Source organism: Gouania willdenowi, chromosome 7 (genome assembly GCF_900634775.1).
Source record: "Gouania willdenowi chromosome 7, fGouWil2.1, whole genome shotgun sequence".
NCBI lineage: Eukaryota > Metazoa > Chordata > Actinopteri > Blenniiformes > Gobiesocidae > Gouania > Gouania willdenowi.
In genome coordinates, this window is record NC_041050.1 from 14,195,531 (window position 1) to 14,218,197 (window position 22,667).

Genomic DNA, 22,667 nt, shown 5'->3' on the forward strand with positions numbered 1-22,667 from the left:
TAGTGATGTGGTTCAAGACAGCTATTTGTTCAATAAATTTATTTTTGATTGTGCAGTATATTTTACATCAGTGTAGATGATGACGACGCACTGTCCAGTTGGAAAAAAAAGACAACGCACTTGACATATTTTCAATTAAATTACAGTTTCACTGAACAAAAGAAGTAGAAAATTTATTCAACTTTTACAACATACTTACAGGGTCCTGACATTGTTTAAGTATCAATCTTCACATCATTATTCCAGCATTTAATATGAAAAGCACATTCTTACAAACTATACGCACACATTCTAACTAGAAACACACGTGAAGCATTGAAAAAAAAATATTAACAAAACAAAATTTTAAACAACCTGTACACAGTTTATTTCTCTAATACAAATTCATAATCTGGGCCACGGAGAGGAAAAAAAAAAAAAACGGATTCACAGCGACAAACTACACATTTACAGTACAATTTACAGGCTTCCAAAACAGTGTTTTTGTGCCTATTTAGACTTCCTTCGCTTTGCCTGGGTGGGACTTGCTCCAGTTTCTGTGTAAAGAAAATGTCAGAGTTTTCAATGAAAAAGGTAAAATCACCATGTGTATTACACGATTGGTGAACTGATACCTTTCACAGCGGCACTGGGTGCAGGCCTGGCTGACCTCTTCCTCATCCCACTTTCAGCTGCTGGTTCCTCTTCTACTTCCTTCTCTGCCCGGGAGCTTCTCCGGCTTGGGCCTTTGGGCTTTTCAACTGCAGCTCTGGGAGAATCCAACAATAAAAAAAACAATAGTTTTGGGTTAGTAAAGAAACAACTGTAATCGGCACTGTTCTACTCACAGAAAGATGTGATACCAATCAGGACTCTGCTGTTTTTCCTCGTCTACCACAGATAGTGTCCGTCAACATCTCGACACCATCCACTACGTAGACACTGTCAGTGTGTCTTTGCAAAACCAACACATCAAATACATACCTTGGGACTAAGTTGATGGGCGTCTTTCTTTTCTTTGCCCATCTGTGATAGAAGTGGAAAAACAGCGATAAACTATCAACTGTGCTCAACAAACATGGCTTCACTTTCCCACCCTATTACATTCTACAGAAAAAAAACATGGCCATACAAGTTCAGTGAAGTGGTTCTGTGATGTGCTTCTTTGATTCACAACCTTCTCGTGCATTAGTGTATTTTTATTGTGATATGCTAGTAATACATACCAACTGTTGGGGCGTTCACCTTGTGTACCCATGTCCAAACAAATTAACTTCAACTGTTTAGTAAAATGTGAAATTAATCAATATTGCAAAAGAGTTAATCCAAGGAGAAGAATGAAGGAGCACCAGAAAGTCCCAGCCCACACAGCGTTTCAAATGGTGATATTTTCAAAAGTACACAATGCAATAAAAATACGGAATTTTAAAATCTTACCCCTGCTCTGAACCTGCTGGGACCTCTTCACCTTAAAAAAAAACAAAACAAAAATGTAATTTATTTTCAAGCAATCACATTGAAGATGAGTCATAAAACACATATGCAAATTGAGATGTGGTTCTGCTGGAGACTCGTCCTGTTAAAGGGAATTTTTTTCCCCCCGTTGGAGCAGATGCATGTCGTTCATGTGGAATTGTTGGTTATTTCTGAACAATTTTATATTTTCTAATCAACTCTGTGAGATGACTATTGTTGTAATTAATTTTGTTATACTGTTGTAATTTGCTATATAAATGAAGTTGAATTGAATTTGGTAATATACATTTAAAAAAAATATGCATCTATATATCAAAATGTCAGCAACTCACTTGTCTTCTCGTTCCCAACAACTTCATGTGACTGAGGAGCATCGTGTTCAACAGCTGCTTTGGGAAAGAATCATAAAATGCTTCAATTGCAAGAAAGAAAATTGCACAATTTTTTGTATATTTGACAACCAAAGACAGAACTTTGCACTCAAGATGCTAATAGTGTAAAAAGTAATTAATGCTGTCTGACATGCTCGATGGTTAAAGGGTATCTGTCGTGGGAATGTATCTCACAAAAATGGTTTAATGTATTACCAATAAACAAATATATGCATATTTATTAACGATCAGTCCATCTGATGACAGCTCATCTCTCTTTTAAGACTGACCTCACAAAGTTATACAACAATAGTAAAGTTGTGTATATGAGCTTTGTGTGATAACTTATTTTATTGTAATATCTATGCTCTTAAACATGTAGCATAATTCACATAATTACCCTACATGCTGTAGTTTTAAAGCTTAAACTAAAAAACAAACAGCGTAAGAATACTGACTGTAGCGCTACAACAGCAAAAACATTACTTACCTTTTCCTGCAGCTGTGAAACATATGACATGATAATCAAAAACCACATTATTGTTGCATATATGTAGCATGTTTACCTGTGTCAGCTAGCGCTGCATTAGCAGAGGCTGGCGGCTCCGTAGGGAGAGGGTCAGGCTGCAGGGTTGGAGCTCCAGTAAGATTGGCAGCAAGTGATGCTGCGGAGTGGGGACTCTCCTGAACAGGCTTGGTAACAACTGGAACAGGCACAGGACTTTGCACAAGGGCAACAGTGGATGGCATGTCAGAGGAGATTCCAGTGGTAGGACCAGATTCAGTGACAACGGCTGCTTGGGATGTTATAGCAAGTGACAGGCTTGACACTAAAGCTGGACTAAGGACTGGAGTCTGACCCCCAATCTGAGGTGAAACTGTTACTTTTCCAGGGAGTGGTGAAGAGACTGGAGGAGAAGAGTTGTTAGGAGCAACAGCAGTAGTGTGGGGAGGTGGTGTTTCAATCGGAACAGCCAGAGAACCAGGATGATGAAAGGCCTGTTGCTGACCAGCCCCTGGAGGTACCTGACTGGGTCTTAAAGGGTTTGGCATTGAGTCAGACAAACCCGAAACAGCAATAGTAGCCTGGGCAGTTTTTATCTGTGTAGTCGGAGATATAGACATGGGGCTTTTTCGAACAGTAGTGACCACCCCTGGACTAGAGCAGGGAGGTGTGGAAGCCAGGGACTGTTGAATAGAAGATGATGCTGATGAAGTTGGTTGAACTGTGCAGGAAGCCGTCTGAGCAGATGCTAATTCAGCTGGATTTTCAGTCTTAATAGGCCCTGTGTTAGTTTGCTGAGGACCTAAAACTGTTCCAATGGGGGTAGATGAGGTTATACTTGTAGCAACCTGGACCTGTTCTGCTACACCTCTTGTGAGCTGTGTACTTGCGATGTTTGCTACCGTGGACAGAGCCGAACTTTGGGCTGGAGAGAGTTGGATGTTTGTAGTGGACACTTGAATAGATCCAACCATTGTGACTGACTGAGACACCACACTTGGATTTGGAGCGACAGACACACCTGGGACCTGGAAAATTGGGTTTATAAATACAGGAGCTGTGGTGATGAACTGAGGTCGAGGGGCGGGGTTCTGCTGTCGAATGTCCTGAGGCCTTATGTTCTTGCTAGGAACTGCCACCACAGTGGAAACCATGGACGTGGGTGCCTGTGGGGTAGGGGCAGATGTGATGGGGTTTGAAGTAACAAACACCGTTATTTTGCTAGTGCTGGAGGAAGCAGGGATCTGTATGACTGAATGAACACTGGTCACCGGTTTGGGACTGGGGCTTAGTTTTTGAAGCGTACCTACTGGGTTCACAACAGGGCTCATGCCTGCTGGGGCAGAACCACTTTGACTGGACATAACAGTACTAGTGCTTGCATTAGAAATGGTACTGATCATGTTGGAAATGGCAGATGATGAATTTGCACTGGGATTGGAATTGACAGCATGACTGTGGGATGAGATTGAATTAAGGATTGGAGAAATATTAGAGTGAGAGCTAGTTTGAGTGTACGGGCTCAATGTAGAAGCAGGCTGTAGGTTAGGACTGCTGGTTGAAACTTGAACAGAAGATTTAGGTATTGAATCTGTTGCAGTTACAGAAATATTGGTACCAACAGACCCAGACCCATCTCTATATGGGGTATTACTGTGAAGTTGTCTATCTGAATCTAAAGCAGCCATGGGGCTGTCTCTTACATTGGTACTCTGAATGGTCCGAAGGGCCGTAGTTGGAACGCCGGTATTATCTAGTAACTGATTGAGGGAGGTTGGAGCTGACCTTATACCAGGTGACACCTCTGAATCTTGCAGTGAATGCGTTGGTTTTCTATCCAAAGTGCCAGCTTGCTGTTCTATGTCAGGCTGCGTCCTAGGCTGCTGGAGTACAGGCAGACGAGGACTTGCCAGTCGAGGAGCTGATAACTCTCGCAAAGCCTGCGGTTGGGGTTGAACCTGGATCATCTGTCGCTGCTCAGCTGTCATCATTGCTAAATTTTCCCTTACTCCATCAGTAAGGTTACCCTGAATTCCATGTGCAGAGCTTTGCTGTTGGAGTGCATCCATTCCTCCGCCTACTTGTGAAGGCATAGTTCCTGGACTCTGAGCAACTGAGCTGGGGCTCAGCATCAGTGTCTGACCTTGAGGGTTGGCTAGCTGCTGCTGGTGAGGGGGGCATGCCATGGCAACCTTTGTTCCCTTTTGTCTTCCTGGACTTGGTGTAGCTGGTTTGCGACTGGATGCTGGACTTGACCTCCGACTACTGCTGGGACTTGCCCTCTTGCCGTGCCCGCCAGGCTGTTTGTCAGGCTTAGCACCCACCCCTCCTACATTGGCATTAGCAGAAAAAGGCTGCTGATTGTTGTTTGAATTATTTACACCTGTATTACCATTGTTATTGCCTGAGAGAGTTAAGCTAGGAGGGGCTTGTCCAATGGCTTTTAAAGTGGTTGGGTTAAGACCTTGTTGATCAAATCCTCTGTTAAGGTTAGGCTGTCTGGGAGGCAGGGGAATGTTAATCTTAGGAGGAAACAACCCTGCAATGGAGGCATTTAACCTTTCAGGTGAAAGGTTAATTTCAGAAGGCTCGGTACTAGGCGGGCGATTAGTTGGGGTAAGGGGGTGGTGATAGGGCCTGGGGCTGGCTCTGTTAGGGGTCTTTGGCCTTGAACTCTGTGAGGTGGTGGGGACATTGGGAAAATGAAGACCAGGCATCGGTCCACCTTGCTGAGTTTGAGGAGTTAACTGCTGCTGGGAACTGGCTCCCGTATGTTGGGGCATTTGTGCTGGACCAGGTCCTTGCTTTATTATGTGGTTGTTGGAGCCCTGTGATGCCATGATCTGTTGGTTCCCATTTCCTGGCTGCACACCCATTTCTGGCCCACTAGGCCTATCTTGTTTTGGCTGGGCCCCTGTAGGTCCTTCTTCAGATCCAGTACCTTGGGAACCCTGCCCGACTTCAGGATGAGACATTCTTCGTGCAGTTACTGCAAGCTAGATGGGAGAATAAGGATAAGCAGTTGGAACATTCTCAATGTAAAAACTGCTAACAATTTGATAATCACGACAGTTGTAGACACTTACCTGTGGATTAACAATCAAAGGCATTCCTCTGGATTTGTCAGGAGATGGTGGTACACCTCCATGTCCCTGAAGGTTGATCATGACGGGCATGTTGGTTTGTTGTGAAACAGGATGTCTTTGGACCTCACTTAGACTGCGAGGAGGGACCTGCCCTCCAGGTGGGACGGACATGCGATTCTTTGCCTGCTCCTGCTGCATCTTTAACATCATTATCATCTGCTGTTGCTGCTTAGATACAAAAACCGACGTGAAAATGTAACATTAATACAAAAATAAAACTAATTGGCAGCATCATTATTGGGTAGGCAATTAATACCTGCTGTTGTGAGTGAGTCTGTTGAGCTTGTGATTGTGGCTGCTGTAACTGATGAGGATGGATTTGAGGCTGTCCTTGACCTGAAGCTGGGGGAGCCGTCATCCCCTGTTGCACTTGAGCATTTTGAAGACCCTGCATCTGAACCTGCTGCATAGGCTGTTGCTGAATTTGCTGTTGTATTTGCTGCTGCTGTTGTTGAAGTTGCTGTTGTTGTTGTTGTTGGAGTTGCTGTTGTTGTTGGAGTTGCTGCTGCTGTTGTGATTGTATTTGCTGCTGCTGTTGTGATTGTATTTGCTGCTGCTGTTGTGATTGTATTTGCTGCTGCTGCTGCTGCTGTTGTATTTGCTGCTGCTGCTGCTGCTGTTGTATTTGCTGCTGCTGCTGCTGTTGTTGTATTTGCTGCTGCTGCTGCTGTTGTTGTATTTGCTGCTGCTGCTGCTGTTGTTGTTGTATTTGCTGCTGCTGCTGTTGTTGGATTTGTTGCTGCTGCTGGATTTGCTGCTGCTTTTGGATTTGCTGCTGTTGCATTTGTTGTTGTATCTGCTGCTGCTGCATTTGTTGTTGCTGCATCTGCTGCTGTTGCATGTGCTGCAATTGTTGTTGCTGTTGCAACTGTTGCTGCTGCTGTAATTGTTGTTGCTGCTGCAATTGCTGCTGTTGCTGCAACTGTTGCTGCTGCTGCAATTGTTGCTGCTGCTGTTGCTGAAGAAACTGCATGGGTACTTGCTGCAAAACTCTTTGATCTCCAGGTTGACCAGGAAAACCTTGAAAATAAGATATAAAAAAAGATTGAAAAAAATATATATTTAAAAGCTGCTACCAATAACAGAGCATTGTTGGCAATTGTGAACAATATGCTAAGAAGGCACAGAATGATAGAGCTTTACCAGTAGGCCTGTTGACAAATTCTGTATGTTTCTGGCCTGTGTTATCTACACCTAAATTCTGTTCACCACCCAGACTTGGCAAATCCGACTCATCCATGCCAGCAGCAACATCAAGATCACTAAAAAAAGAAAATGTATTTATTACACTTTGATCAATGTTAATATATTCACTATACCTACCAAAAATCTAATTAATAATTACCTAATTCCATCTGCCGGGTGTTGTCCTTCCCCTTCTTTTGGTTTCTTCTTTCTCTGTGGTTTCTTCTTTTTAGGTTTTGCTGGATTTGCTGCTCCAGCTCCCTGTTTGCCTCCTGGTGCAAACTGACTAGCAGAGATATCACTTTGAAGCAGATTGACCAGGAGTGGACTAGTTAGTGTCACATCCTTGCTCACTGGGAAACCACCTTGCTGTCCACAGGGTACCCCCATTTGCATTTGACCAGGGAACTGTGCATTAAAGTTCATGCCATGACCTGCAAAATTGCCATTTCCCATCTGCATGTGCTGAGGGCCTCCCATCCCAACCTGCTGCTGTGCTTGGATATCAGGGACCATTTGTTGGACCCCTAGTTCCCCTGCTCCACCATTGGGATCTCCCAAAGCATGTGGGTGTTGCTGAGTCACCTGCTGCTGCTGCTGCTGTTGTTGCTGCTGTTGTTGCTGCAACATTGCCTGCTGTTTTTGTTGCTGTTGTAATTGTTGCTGTTGCAACTGTTGATGAATGAGAGGATGACCAGCTGGAAGTCTCATCTGTTGCGTATGCATGCCCATAGCTTGATTAGGGTTACCACCAATAGGAACCTGCTGGGGCTGTTGCTGGGGCTGTTGCTGGGACATCTGTTGGTGGTGGTGGTGATGGTGGTGTTGTTGCTGCTGTTGTTGTTGAAGCTGCTGTAACTGGTGTTGTTGTTGTAAATGTTGTTGTTGGAGTTGAACCATTTGCTGCTGCTGCTGCTGTGGCGTCATCTGTTGTGGCCCGACCTGCCCCTGAAACTGAGCCAGATTACCTGGGACATTTGAAGAGGGACCTCGCATTATTTGACCGGGCATAGCACCAGCTGGAATCTTGCCTCCGAATGCCTGTTTGTTGCCTTGCATCTGGTTAGCAGCCATTTGCTCCATCATTGAGTTTTGTTGTTGCTGTTGCAAGAGCATGGCCTGATGCCCTTGGCCTCCAACCATCTGACCCTGCCCATGCATCACCCCCTGGCCTTGTTGAGGTATCATTTGCTTGGGTGGGGTCATTCCTCCTCTCTGCCCTTGATTTAAAGGCCGTGAAAAGACAGTCTGACCACCACCTTGGCCTTGAACCATCTGACTGGGGGAGGAGGACACAGGCTGGGCCTGATGCTGGAGGCTCATCATCTGGGTCTGAAGGCCTGGCTGTTGTTGGCCCATTATAGGCCCTGTGGCTGTACCAGGGTTTGGGCCTGCCATATTATTTTGTATACCCATTACAGGCTGAGCATGAGGGGGTCCTTGCATTGGATTTGGTGTGGAGGCTGATGATGGAGCTCCTGTTGAAATAACAAAGAACATTAAAAAACTAAATAAAATATTTAAATCAGCCATGATGTTTATGAATAAAAATGATATAAATTGTAATTAAACTAAATAAGTTACAACAATTTCAGTCTCGATTTAGAGTATTAGAATACTTAGACTAAGTTTAATATTTTAAAGCACAGGATGGGATTTTGCCTTCAGAAACAAAGATATATTTTACAAAAAAACGACTTAATATTTTTTGTTATTTGTTATTTATAATGCACTATGAAGATAAATGCAGATAGTTACCATTTACATTTTTTATGACTCAAAAAAAAAAATCCAAAATATGTGAAACTGGAGTTTTGGATTAAACAAAACTCCTATCCATAAAAACGCACAGCAAAGTAGCCATTTTACCTGTGTGAGTCATTACTTGGCTGCTCTGTAACTGTTGACCGGCGACTCCACCAGGTGTTCCTGGTGTGCTGGCACTCACCTGACCTTGAACAAAGTTTGAGTTTGGGAAGCCCATTGGACGCTTTGGCATACCTACAGTCATAAGAAATGCATTTTGTTATATTATCGAACAAATGTTAACAGTGATATTCTAAAGTAGGAACAATTATTGTTGAGAGGCATGTGAATATAACAAAAGCTTACCAGGCTGTCCATGTTGGGGCATTCCAATAAATCCTTGCTGCATGTTACCCTGCTGGTTGAGGGCTGCTCTTCCTGGAGAACCAACGCCTTGGGGGAACCCTTGTGGGGTTGTAGGTCTCTGCGCCATCATTGGAGGAGTCCCTGGTGAACCCTGCTGAAAAGGAGATGAAGACGAGCCAGGAGACTTGGCTGTCAGGTTTCCTTGTGGTCCAGAAGAGGCTGGAATCGGAGGAGGGGGTCTGGTAGGTCCTGGGACACCACTCGGGCCAGCCTGTTGGACCTTAGGCTGAGGGGCTGCGAACTGACCCATTCCTGCCTGCTGTTGTTGTAATTGTCCTTGGCCCATGGCATTGAATACCTGCCCAGCCTGCTGACTCCCAAACGGGTAAGGAGGTGGGGGATGACTAGGAGTTTGAACAGAGCCAAGAGAAGGTGGGCGTGGAACCATCTGAGTTTGGGGTGGAGGTTTTCTCCATGCAGGACCCCCTTGGGCAGCTGCAGGCTGAAGGACTCCCGATGACAACTGATTCCAACCAGGAGGTACATTCATCTGCCCTGATGAGTTGAATGGAGGCCGAGGTCCGAGTTGGGGAAGCTGGGCCTGTTGCTGTTGGTGATGCTGTTGTTGTAGCTGCTGTAGTGCAGCAGGGTTAAGTGGTCTCCCGCTCTGCAAAGACTGCATGTGATGCACTGTCTGAGGAGGAATGGGACCGACCCCATGTGGACCAACCTGTTGGTGTTGAATTTGCTGCTGTTGCTGGACTGAGATGCCAGGCATCATCGGATCCATTACATCTGTGAGCAACAGAAAGAAAATACTTTTAAAACAGTCCTGTTTAACTTGACAATGAACTGCTCAATGTCAAACAAATAAAAAGTCCAACCAGCTTGTAGAGATGGTCTTTGAACACGAGGATGCATTTGTCCACTACTGCCTGGTAACATAGGTTGACCAATCATACCAGATCCAGGTTGAACCATGGCTGGGTTAGCCATTCTAACCCCTGCTCACAAAATAAATTATTTAACTTAATGACAATATATTCACTTCACATTCTTGCAGGCAAACATTATTTTGTTTGATTAGTTCCACTAGGAATTATGATTACCTGGTCCAGGCTGACCAGGAAAGCCAACATCAACTCTCATCTGGCCAGGTGCACCAATTGGTCCATTCACTCTGACTTCTTGCCCTCTATTTGGTCCCAATGCCACATTTATGGCTCCTTCACCTAAAGGACCAAAGAGCAATAATTAGCACTTTACTGACATGAACAGATAAATCAAGTCTGAAAATTGTAGAATTACCTTCAATCTGCACAGATAGTATTCCTAGGTCTCTGAGCTGCTGTTGGTTGTTCTGGGCCAACAATCTAAGTCGCTCAGCAGCATCACGAGGAATATTAAAGGTAACTCGTACACTGTTCCACGGCTCCACATGCTGTGGCTGAAATATGTTTGAGTCTAAAAGCAGTGTATAAACAAATGTAAGTAAGTACATGGGAAAATAAATGTTCGTCACAGCAAAGAAAAACTGACATACACCTGTTCAGGTAAAAGGATCTAAGGTCTACAAAAGAAAATGCAGATTATATATTATTCAGATATTTACATATAGACTGTGGCTGTAAAATTACAGAACAGCATATGTTTATAAAATAGTTTATAATACATAAGTACATTTCCTAATTTAAAAAAATACGCATCATACACAACAATTGTGGTTGTAAATCAGTCATAAATTGACAAGTTTTCATTTATCAGTGTTCAAAGAAAACATTCCATTTCTATTCAATAAAACAAAACCAAATAAAAAAGGTATGAAACTAACCCATGTTAAGGATATTGGGGATTCCACTGAGGACAATGTCAAGTTTCTGGGTGAAGTCCTCATCATCCATATTTCCTTGAAAAGCCACAAAAACTGTAAAATCTTCATTTCTGCCATTTTGATTCCCATCAGATTGCTCCTCAGCTGTCCCCCCCTCTGCGACTGTGTTACCACAGCAACTGTCTGCATCGTCTCCTGCATCGTCCCCAACACCAGAGTCCCTGTCGGATTCATTATCAGACTCCAGGCCTTCAGTCTTCGGAGACATGTGAGGCGGGGTGTGCTGGTTTGCCATCCTCCCTTCTTTTTAGGAGTGGCTTCTAAAACATTTAATGCTGCAAAGACACAAACGTGAATCAATTTCAGAAACAAAATTACAAATATCTAAGAATAGCGCTCCATTTAGAAACATCTGGTCACAATAGACTGATCATGAGGTTTTTTTTTTTGGTCAACTGTATCGAGATAATATTAAAAATGTTAACAAAAAGAAAAACAGATTAATAGTATTTAATAAATTTGGAACATGTTTAAACATTGTATTTAAACCACCAATGTTTAAACCAACATGTTATTAGAATTAAATGTTCACAATGTAGGAAAACAATTGACCGATACATTCAAAAGGAGGGAAATAATCATTAAAACATCTATTCCTTCTTGCAAAGGAAAGGAGTAAGGATACACCTTGTAAAGGTCACAGCAGCAGGACGGCAAAGTGAAAACAGTGAAAAGTTCACTCTCAAGTGCAATTTATGTTTCTGCGTCACAACGACACCGTAGGTATGTGTATCTCTCTGCATCGACGCGTGCCTCCAAAAAAATCCTAATTGCACGTCAGAAGCAGAAATCAGGCTCAGCCCACGTTACACAATGACTGTAAATTGGGCCGCATTACAGAGATTATTACAGGAAACAATCTGCACCGCGATGGATGCAGTGAACTCAATTGGGGACGGAGATGCACACAGTACAGAACGAGATCAGAAGGCACCAACAGTGAGACTGTTCAGTGCTGCAGTTCATGTTCGCAGCTGCTCTTCATCAAGAACTTAAATGCATTGTGTGTTTTTATGAGAGAACATATTTAATTTGACAATCTTTCAGCAGCCGAGTCAGTTATAAGCCTGTACTTTATTATTTAATGTACTAGTGGGTCAGGTTAAACATTTTATTTAATATTGTTTTACATTGGAGTTTATACTCGGCGCATTCACCGTTGCATTACCCGCAGCCAAGTTGTGTGAGCGTGCACCGTCTGTGCACTCTGTGGGACGTGACGAAGCGCTCAGCCGCTCCGTCCAAAATAAGGTCACCCATATGCACTCGCACGGATGCGACCAGATAAAATTTTCACTCTTGCACAGTTAAAAAACGGTCGCAGTCTCGTGCGCTGGACTCTACTCTCTCCGCAAGCTGAAGAAGGCGAGAGCCCCCCTGACCCATCATGCACACCTTCTACAGGGGCACCATCGAGAGTGTCCTGACCAGCTGCATCACTATGTGGTGCAGGAACTGCGCCTCCCACAACCGCAAGACCCTGCAATGCATAGTGAACACAGCAGGGAAAATCATTGGCATCTCACGCCCCTCCCTCATGGACATCTACAACACCCGCCTCACCCGCAAAGCATCCAGCATTGTGTGTGACCCCACCCACCCACCCATCACATGGAATCTTCAGCCTCCTGGGAGATGGTACCGGATCCTCCGAGCCAGCTCCACCAGACAAATTAACAGTAAAATAATGGTTGATTTTATTTATTTATTTATTTAGATCATGTAAATGGAAAATTCAAAACAGTTTAAAATAAAATTAACTTGAAGAAATAACAAACCAGTATCTAGCGTCTTCAACTTCTTACGCATTTCAGTTTACATGAACAAAATGTTATATAAAGAAGATTTTTGAGTTAATGTATTTTAAAGGCTACAAAAAGTAACTTAAATTTGATAAGACACAATCATGTCGGTCAAAACATGCAAATTTCTGGCCACAATCAAGCATGCATATTTAGCCGGCTCATTGGTTGTTAAATTAATCTGTCCCCACAATTAAAATCTCTATTTTCTTCCGGAATATTGTTTTTGTTGTTTTAGTTATCGAACCAGGAATTTCTCAAGAACAGACCAAATTTTAAAGGTCTCGGTCCGTGAAGTATTTTCACTCGGTCTTGTCCCGGACTCGGGATTTTCCCTCAAGACCAGCACGAATTCCTGCTATTTTTAAACTTTTTTATAATGTGATAATAACAAGGAGAACAACGGGATAAAACAATCCTTTATTCATTCTTTAATCCACCCCGTATAATGACTGCAACCTTCCTTAATGTGACTGAGTGACATGTGTGACACACACACACACAAGCAGGAGAGAGAGGAGGGAGCTAAACATGTCTGCTAACATGTTGGTTGTGAAATTTGGTTCCACGAACCACAAAGAATACATTTGTAAAAGCACAGCAAAGAGGGAACACTCTGCGGTGTGTAGGTGACCAGCCATGTTATTTCCTGGCAGAAACACTTGCTGTACATTCAGCTGACATAAATCTTGTTTTCAAATATGTAGAATAATTGTGAATTTATCAGTAGCAGTTTTAATATTTTAGTTAATTTTTTGCAAGCACCTTTTTTGTCCGTCAAATGTATTTAAAATAAACTAAAACTAAAGAGAGAATGTTATTTAACGGTCGAACCTTGTCATAATTGTATATATATATATTTTTTTTTTTAATTAAAAAAAAAATGTTTATGGTCTTGGTCTCGGCTCCAGGAAGTCTTGGTCTGGGTGCATTCTGGTCTTGGATCATGTGGTCTTGAACACAACACTACTGTAGACCATTAATCTCCTACTTCAGGAGGTAAAGTGGGAAAGTGGCCAAGTTATTGCACAACGTCATTTATTTTTAGGTTGACAAATGATTATATCGTAATTTTATTTGGTGTTGATGTCATTAATAGCCTCTGTAAGAAAATAACAAATCTTTATTTCAATATTTTTTTTAAACTATAGGGAGCCATTGCAAAAAAGGCTCCAGAGTCGCAGATTACAGACCTCCTATTAGGTCCTCATTGATTTGAAGAGGTATGACAGGTGACGTCGGTGAATGAAAATAAAACGCGCAATGACACACCTTTACATCAGTAGCATCACATATACCAGTGATGCTAGGCTAATATGTACTGTACACATACAATGCGTTTGGGGAAAGTACTTAACTGAATACAAGGGGTTAGTTTGGCCTTTTTGTGAATGTTGATGGAACAGACTAATAACTGCGGACAGAGGACAGTTTGGACATCACGACAGGCCGTACTACACGGGCCTGTGTGCTAACACAGCCGAACGACCCAACAGGACAAACTCAAACATGCAAACACAGTGTGTGTTCACCTCAATACAGCTATAACTCCAAAATTACACAGCACGCTATCACAAGATGGAAATGTTAACGACGAGACTGTCAGTCCTACCTGCAGCGAATGCTCCAGCTAGCAAGCATTAGCCTTTAGCAGGCTACCAAAGCAGGTAAATCATCGAAACTGCATTGAAACGCCACGCATTATATTGATGCATTATGTGGCGTTTACTTCGCATACATTTACGAACGCTAAAGTAAGCGAGAGAAAAGTGCAGTTCTTACCGCATTCATTAAGTAGGAATTGAGTTTAACCAGTCGTTTAGAGCTTGTCAGTACCTAATCTTTTCACGGACCGGATCCTTTCAGTTCCTTTCAACGCATGCGCGCAACGCGTCTACACCCGGGCCTGATTTCGGATCTTTCCAACGCATGCGTGAAGTGCGTCTCCATCCGGTCGGCCGTATTGTGTTTTTAATCCGTTTGTTTGTTTTTTAATTAACAATTAAAAACACCACAAAACAGTCACGTATTTAAATGTGTACTATTAAAATATTTAGCAAACGTCGCACGGTCGGTTTACATTCAAATATCACATCCCAGCAGCTCTGTCGTAAGGATCCAATAACACCCAACTGCAGCCGCGGGTATGGTACAAGATACGCCCCTTAGTACAAGAGACGCCCCCTAGTACAAGAAACGCTCCCTACAAACCACGCCCACATGTACGCTGGCCGGTGCAGAGCCGTGAGGCAATTTTTCAATTTCTATGTTAACAATGCGCTGAGCCTTTAAAAAGTTTAAAATAGAAAACAGATAAAATAAAATACATAAAATAGATAGAAACAGAACACACAAGCAAATCTAAAATTTTCAGGTAATTTATAACAATATATTAATAGTAATGCCACATTGGCACAGAGCTTGCCCTACGACACACACGCACACGCACACACACACACACACACACACACACACACACACACACGGGGTGCCAAGTGTAAAAAAATAGTATAAAAGTTGTAGCTAACACAGTTCACTTTTCTCATATTTAGCACATTTTCATGTATACATGGTATATGTTATATCTAAATGTTAAATCTATATCTAAATATTTAATCTTAACCTAAATCTAAATTTTAAATCTAAAATGTTATATTGAAATGTTAAATCTATGTCTAAATATTTCATCTAATACTAATATAGATATATATCATATCTAAATGCTAAATCTTATATCTAAATATTAAATCTAAATGCTTAATCTTATATCTAAATGTAAAAAACCTCTATATATGTGGTTAAATGTGTTAAATGTAGGAAAATGTGCCAAACATGAGAAAAGTGAGATAAATAATGAAAATGTGTGGGTATATATATACTGTGATAGCCCTGCCAGAATTGGAATTTTTCACATTAAGGGTATGTCATGTTGTGGATTTCAAAATGCATAGGTATCCAAAGGGATATTATTGCAGACGACAAGAAAAAGAGGGTTCCCAACAGGTCTTTGTGAATCCTGAAAGACCCTCAATCAATCCCTTCAGGAGTTAGGAAATGTATAGGAATCTATTAGTATTTTATTGAATGAAAACTGATTTCTCTTAAACTGTAAAACTCCTAAAATAATCAAATAAATGTCTTGTGGAATCATTACACTTTACAAAATTACAAGGCCTATACTGAATCTTACACACACTCTGTAAATGTTTTCTTACTTACCAGAAAGATGTCATGACTCTGGATTTTGCCCTTTTTGATTTGTTCTTACTTGTGACGTAAACATCCAAATGGGGCTTCTGTGGCTCAGGAAGCAGGGCAGTTCGATTCGGTTGACAGTTACTCATGTACATACAATATACCTGTCAAGTCTATTTTTTACAATGCTTGCCCAACTTGAAAGGACATGGATGGAGCACAAGTAAGACGTGAGGCCAACTCAGCTTTTAACCATTTATTCAGTTTTGTTTTAGGTTTGTAGCAGCAGCAGCAGCAGGTTGAAAACCTTGAGAAAAAAAGGGGTGAAAAGGAGAGAAAGGAAGAATGAGCTCTATTCAAATGTTTTCCAATGAATGAACAATCTGACCTTATATTTTAAATAATGTATCTTTTAAATAAATGAATTTTCTGCTACTTAATATTTAACCTAAGATATGTAACTAGTTTTAATTGTAAAATTAAATCATACTTTGATATCCCTATTTTAACCATTTTAATCAAAGTCTAACTTTTTAACAATGTATTTTACCCATAAACTTATTTATTCATTTTATTTTATATATAAACTTATCTAAAACACTTAACCAATATTTATTGCTCTTAATATTTTAGAGATGTTTTCTTAACATAAATTACACTATGACATCAGAATATATTTATATCAATTGAATCAACTGTAAACCTAATGTGCTTTGACTAAGACCCCTCTGGTAAACACATGGTAAGGCCAAACACTATGTATGTAGATTTAACTTAAAGTTGGGTCAAAATAACATACAAACAAGCACTCAGCCTGTGTTCTTTAACATGACACATAATCCAACTTAAATACTTGCTTTTAGTAGCTTAACTTTAAAAATAAACCATATAAATTCAATAAACTTGAAGCCACTCACCAACAACATCCCTGAGCTCCTCCACTGCATTGTCTGTGTGTCTCAACAAAGGTGTGACTGATTACCAACCAGGTTGGAGCATGAGGAGCTTAGAGCCAACACTCATGCTGGTGCTCCCCTAGTGTTTAGATGCAGAACTACCCCTACATCTGACCTAAAGTGGAGTGGACAGAACAGGTTGGAAAGGAGGAAAGGTTGAAATTGTTGTGCAAGGTGTTTTCTCCTGGAGTATTGGATGCCTTTGTTTGTCTCTTCATTTTTGGCAAACCACCTCCCACTTGAGCTCCTGGAGAAGGAGGTCACACCATCTCTGGGGTCTGAGCAGTTTGTTCCTCGACTGGCAGCAGAACAATAAGGCGTCTCACATCTCTTTGTAGGACGGTAGTTGGAATTTTTGCTGTTTGATGTTTCGCAGGGATTATTGGGACCGGATAACTTGGAACCACCCTTATGCTGGCATCTCTGACATTTCCTTTTCCATCTTGATTGACTTCGACCACCCTTCCAAGTCTGTATTGGTTTCTAAGAGCATTTTGGTCAGCCACCCAAACTATGTCATCGACAGCGACATTTCGCTCTTTTGTGTGCCACTTACTCCTGATGAATAGATTTGGCCCTGCAAGTTGGCACCACTTTTTCCAGAATTTATTGACTTCTGCTTGTATGCATTGCAGTCTTTTGTAGGGGTAGCCTTTGAAGTCGAAGTTTGCAAAGTCCCCTTTGGGGTTGGCTCGTCCAAGCAGGAGACTGTTTGGGCTGACATAGCAAATGCAATCTTCTCTGCTTTGGACTTTAGCATCTATTGGTCTCTCGTTCACGAGGTTGGATGCTGTGAATAAGATTGTCTGGAATTCACTCCAGGTATAAACTCCATCACCTGCCAGATTGTTAAGGGCCCTCTTCACCAGACGGACTGCTGCTTCAGCTGCGCCATTTCGGTGGGGTGAGTCTGCTGGGTGGATCTTCCAAGACCACTCTGTTCCATGTTTTGATGCATTGTTTTCCAGTTGTGTCATGTCCAAACTGTCGAGGTACTTGTACAGCTCTGCCAGCGCTGGTTTGGCTCCCACAAAGTTTGAACCTGGGTCAGACCATACCTTCTTCGGATGTCCTCTCAGGGCTGTGAATCGCTGATAGGCGAGAAGGAATCCTTCAGAAGATTGATCACTGACAATGTCTGTGTGTATTGCTCTTGAAGCCATGCAGCAGAACACAGTGCCCCACACTTTGAGTTTAACTCTCTTCTTCACTTCGTCCTTTACCATGTATGGCCCAAACAGGTTGACAGTGGTGTATTCAAAGGGATTGGCAGGGTTCACTCTTTCGGGAGGAAGGTCGCTCATCACCTGTTGACATGTCTTTGCCTTAGTCTTCCTGCAGCTCACGCAGCTGTCCACGACTTGCTTAGCATGTCTCCTGCCTTTGATTACCCACGCTTTGCTCCTCATTCTTAGGAGAGTTCCAGCAATCCCCTCATGGTTAGCTTTGTGGGCTTCTCTGGCGAGCAGAGTGGAGATCCAATGCTTAAACGGGAGGATTGGAACGGTTGCTTTTTCTTCAGCAAAGTATTGGAAGCGTCCCCCACACATCAGGAGTCCATCGCTGTCTCGGTACACAACCAACCTCTGGAGTGCTGTGTCTGGAAACGTTTGACCCTCTTGGACTGCAAGAAGAAGATCTCTGAAGGCATCATGACATTCAGTAGCTGTTAAGGTAGGTAAGGTAGGAATGTTATCTTCATCTCTACTTCTTCCTCCCTTTTTCCGCCATGCTTGAGCAGCCCGTCTGATCCAAGCAACAACATTAACAAGCCTTTGCAAGCTGCTGAACCTTTCCATCTCAATGAGTCGCCCAACCCAGCCAACTGGAGCGGACCAAGTAGTTTTACCCTCTGGCTTTACATCATCTTGCTGAGGTGTCTGCCGTGCATCCTTCTTGGCCTGGCTCCTGGTAACAACAGCTGTAAAGGACTTTCTTTGGAGTTTGTCAACATTTCCACCAGCATGAGCAGCAACTTCCCCAGGTGATTTTATGGGCCACACTTTCACTGGCAATTTTAGAAAATCTGGACCTCTTTGCCAAGTTGATTCTTCCCTCAGTTCCTCAGTTGAGCTTCCTCTTGTTATGATGTCGGCGACATTTAGAATTCCAGGTATCCACCACCAATCTGTTGCAGGAGTAGACCTTTGGATCTCACCAACACGGTTAGCAAAGAAAGTTTGATAGCCGTAGCTATCTTTTTGGATAGCTCCTAGTACTGTCTGGCTGTCCACTAGATGAAACCACTGCTCCACTTGAATCCTCACTTGCTTCTCAAAATACTTGCGAAGTCGAGCTGCAAAAACAGCACCACAGATTTCGGCTTTAACAGCTTCGCCCTTCTGGTCAAGAGGTGTTAACTTGGCCTTCGCCTCCACAAAGCGGACTTCAACCCCAGTTGCTGTGTGCCACCTGAGGTACAGTACTGCGCCATAGCTTTTATCACTCCCATCAGAGAAGGTGATTGCTACAGGATTGCCTTTTCAGTCTGCTGGTGTGAAACTTCGTGGGAACTTGATTAGGCTCAGTGCTGCATACTCTATGAAAAGCTTTATAGCCTCCTCTCTGAGGCCTTCTGAGAGTGGTTTGTCCCAAGTTTCTTGAGTCATCCTTCCACCACCAGCTTCTTGGAAAGCCCGTCGTACCAGAATAGCACCTTTCTGCTTCAGGGGTGTGACCAAACCGATCGGATCATAGAGTCCTGCGACTTGGCTCAACAACTTTCTCCTGCTTAATGGATTTGGTGTCCCCACCCTTACCTCTTCTTTAGTTAGATTCTTGCCAAGCCTCATTTTACTTTTCTTCTTGGAGAAATTGATTGAGGTAAGCATGTACAGTTTGTCTTCCTCGGTTTCATAGCCAACCCCAAGTGCTCTGTTATCCTCATCCCGCCTCTGATTTGGAAGAATGATAGTTTTGCCTTGGGTTCCCAACTGGTGATCTTTATCGTCGTGCTGGACTTGTCTCACTTCCATTTGCCTCCCACTTTGACCGGACCATACCCAGGGTTTGAGGAAGAAACCACCAGTCCTTAGGATCTCTTCTACTCCTTGAGTGATCTTGATAAGAGTGTCCAGACTATTGTGGGAAGTAAGTATGTCATCGACATAACTGTCTTCTTCAAGGACTCTACGCTCTTCCACCAGGTGAGTAAATGCTGGTAGCTTGGCTGTTTCTCTCATTGCCAGCTGTGCGATGCACCCTGCTGGTCTGTCACCAATATTTACTCTGGTTATGGCATACTCCTCAATGCCATCAGCAGGATTGTCTCTCCAGAGAAATCGGTGAAGGTGCATCTCACGGTCCTCCAACCATACTGAGTTATACATCTTTTTGATGTCTCCTAAGGCAGCATGCACACCCTGCCTGAACCGCAGCAGAACAGCTCTGATTGGATTGAGCACATCTGGTCCTTTTAACAGTATGTCATTCATACTTAGCCCTTTGAACTTTTGGCTGCTATTCCATACTAGTCGGACTGGAGTAGTGACAGAGTGGGGATTTGGGGCTATCAGATGACTCACGTACCACACAGGGCCTTTCCAGTCGCTCTTTATCTTTTCAGTAAGCTTTATTGCTGCACGTCGATCTACCATTTCATTTATTTGTCCGGAATATGCTGCTTTCCACTCTGGCTCTTTCTCTAGCTGCTTTTCGGTTCTTAGGAAAGTAGCTCGAACACCACCAATGTTGTTTGGAAGCGAGCTGGGATCTTGTGTCCACGGATACTTTGTGTCCCAATGTGGACTGTCGGAGTGAGCATCTGCCTTGACGTATGTTAGTCCCTCCTCTATTATCTCCAACTCTTTTTCCTCCGCCAGTGTGATTTCTTTGCCCCCTGGCTGGCAGTTGCCACATCGACACCCCCCACATCTTGGCTCGCAGGATGCACCAATGCTCTCCCATCTCCACCAATCAAGGAAGTCTCTGGTAGAGCCAGCTGCGACAAATGTGTTCACCAACTTTCCTGTCAGATGAACTTGTGATGGGGGTCCGTTGCTTCTCATCTCCCGATATTTGACTGCAGCTGTACGCATCGATCGAGCGAAGTGGGTCTCTGAGTGATGTGCAGCAATCTCAATGCGTTCGAATAGAGCAGGGTGAGCTCCACCTACTGTTTTGCCTAGAGGGCTGTCCCATAGGACGAGGTCCCCGACAACTTTTACTCTTTGGGGGGCCAGTCTTCCCTCGCGGTGACTGATTAAAAGTTCAATTTCCCTCGGGCGTTTCAGGTCTTCCAGATTGACTTCAGGGAAAAATCTTTGAAGTTTTATGGGTTCGATTTCTTTGTGGACTTTTGCAATTTCATCTAGTCCATAGCAAATAAGTTCATGTGACCTTTGTTCACCCGAGGCAGTGCGAATGCGTACTCTGAGTAGATACCGTTTTGTTTTCACTGTCAAAGCCATTCCACCAACACCGTACAGGACTAAAGTCACTCCCTCACTTCGGAGCCTGAGCCGTTCAGCAGCCTTGTGCGTGATATAATTTGTGTCCGAAGCGAGGTCAATGAGCGTTCCGACTTTCTGCCCTGCGTTTGCTGTGACTTCCATGAGCATTAATATGACAGGAGGTTCAGAAAGTTCATTTTTCCGCAGAAGTTGTGACGACGGTGGAGTTCCCACCCGAGTGTTTGCATTGGTGAATGCCTTCTTGCATCTTTCAGCCATTTCTGGTGACAATTCTTCCAGGAACTTTTCCTGCTCGGAAGTAAGGTTGCTCCTAGCTGCACTGCTTTGCTTCTTCAAATCACAATACTTCTGTGATTGCGCTTCACTTTCTTTTAGACAAAGGAAGTAATGATGATCTGGAGGACCCTCCTTTCTGCATTTTTGATCCCTGCAAAGGTAGGTATCCTTGCAGTCTTCCCTTCTTGTATGCCAACCAAGACATATCTTGCACGCCCCTAGTCGTTTCAGTGTGGCTCTCTTCTCTGGTACACTTAGATTTTTAAATTTCCTGCAGTAGAAGAGTTTGTTGTAGTGCCGTTCATCACCACACAATCCACATGTATTTGCAAGCTCCCTTTTTGTGGTCTTGGTTGAGGCAAATCTTTTCTCTGGCCTTTTAGCTGGAAAGTTGTCAGGCTTCTCTGTTACTTTTAACTGCTCCAACCTTTCCAGTACGCCCTCCTGCCTTTTAAGGAACCTCACAAGCATGTCGAAATGGTTCTCGCTAGTCACGCCGTTGCTTGGCTCCATCATATGAACAATCCAGTCTCGTTTCACAAATTCAGGGAGTTTGCTTTCGATATTTCGTATGGCCAGTGGATTCTTTATTGCACTGGTGCTGTCGAGTTCAATGAGATCAGTTAGTGCCTTCTCAACTGCCTGGATGAGATCAATGACCTTGCGTGGTTGATTTCCTCGAATAGGGGGTAATCTCTCCAAGTCTTCGAGTATCTCAAGTGCAATTGCAGACTTATTTCCATATTTGTTCCCAAGAACTCTGAACATCTCTTCAGCAGAGGAATATGTGGACAGTCTCAGGTCTTTGATTATCTTGTCTTCAATGCTATCCACCAGTTGTATCTTTTTAACTTCGACAGATCCGGTGGGTTCGCCTTGTCTTTGCAAGTTCTCCCAGTCCTTTTTCCATCTGTAGTAATCCCTACTGTTACCACTGAAGATGGGAAGTGCAGTTGGTTTGATTCTGACAATTCGGTTTGTTGGCGCTGGGGCAGGGCTCAGTGCTACCTCGTTTGCACCATTACTGGCACCTGAAGTTGGATCTGCGATTCGTCTTGCAGTACAAAACTCCGCCTCTCTTAGTTCCAGCTTGTTCTTCAAAGCTTTTGTTCCTTTGATTCTGTTAATGAGAGTTCTTCTCTCCTCCCCAGGAATCCACTTTTCCCAAGCACGCATGGTGTCGTTGACTTCCTTGAGCCTTTTCCCCAATAAGTCCATGTGAACACCATAACTCTCAAAATTAGTGCTTGTCACAGGTAAATCTTGAGCTCGTTGTCCAATCTCTTCAGCCCCTTCAATGGTTTCCATAACTTCTTGTTCTCCATAATTTGTCCACAAAGTCTCTTGCACCATATTCTTCA

General features: G+C 43.1%; 2 protein-coding genes across 2 annotated transcripts in view; both read right to left on the reverse strand.

Moving 5' to 3' along the window:
* The window catches only part of LOC114467603 (DNA topoisomerase 1), a 703,770-nt gene that overhangs the window by 25,004 nt on the left and 656,099 nt on the right, over positions 1–22,667 (reverse strand). The gene's annotated exons all lie outside the window — the stretch shown is intronic.
* On the reverse strand, positions 157–14,383 carry ncoa6 (nuclear receptor coactivator 6). The gene is made up of 18 exons (XM_028454062.1): positions 14,250–14,383; positions 10,606–10,940; positions 10,083–10,238; positions 9,884–10,006; positions 9,659–9,778; positions 8,775–9,569; positions 8,532–8,663; positions 6,823–8,140; positions 6,621–6,739; positions 6,422–6,497; positions 5,734–6,100; positions 5,418–5,642; positions 2,393–5,327; positions 1,788–1,844; positions 1,417–1,447; positions 964–1,005; positions 615–748; positions 157–536 (listed from the first exon to the last, which is right to left on the reverse strand). Exons 2-18 carry the CDS (start codon positions 10,898–10,900, stop codon positions 490–492), a joined length of 6,972 nt encoding a protein of 2,323 aa, XP_028309863.1. The 5' UTR covers positions 10,901–10,940; positions 14,250–14,383; the 3' UTR covers positions 157–489.

Coding starts and splice junctions, on each gene's coding strand:
- ncoa6 (XM_028454062.1), bottom strand. CDS start 10,900: ATGGCAAACCAGCACACCCCGCCTCACATGTCTCCGAAGACTGAAGGC. Junction 9,570..9,658: donor AAGACCATCTCTACAAGCTG/GTTGGACTTTTT, acceptor TGTTGCTCACAG/ATGTAATGGATCCGATGATG. Junction 749..963: donor CCCATCAACTTAGTCCCAAG/GTATGTATTTGA, acceptor GGATTCTCCCAG/AGCTGCAGTTGAAAAGCCCA.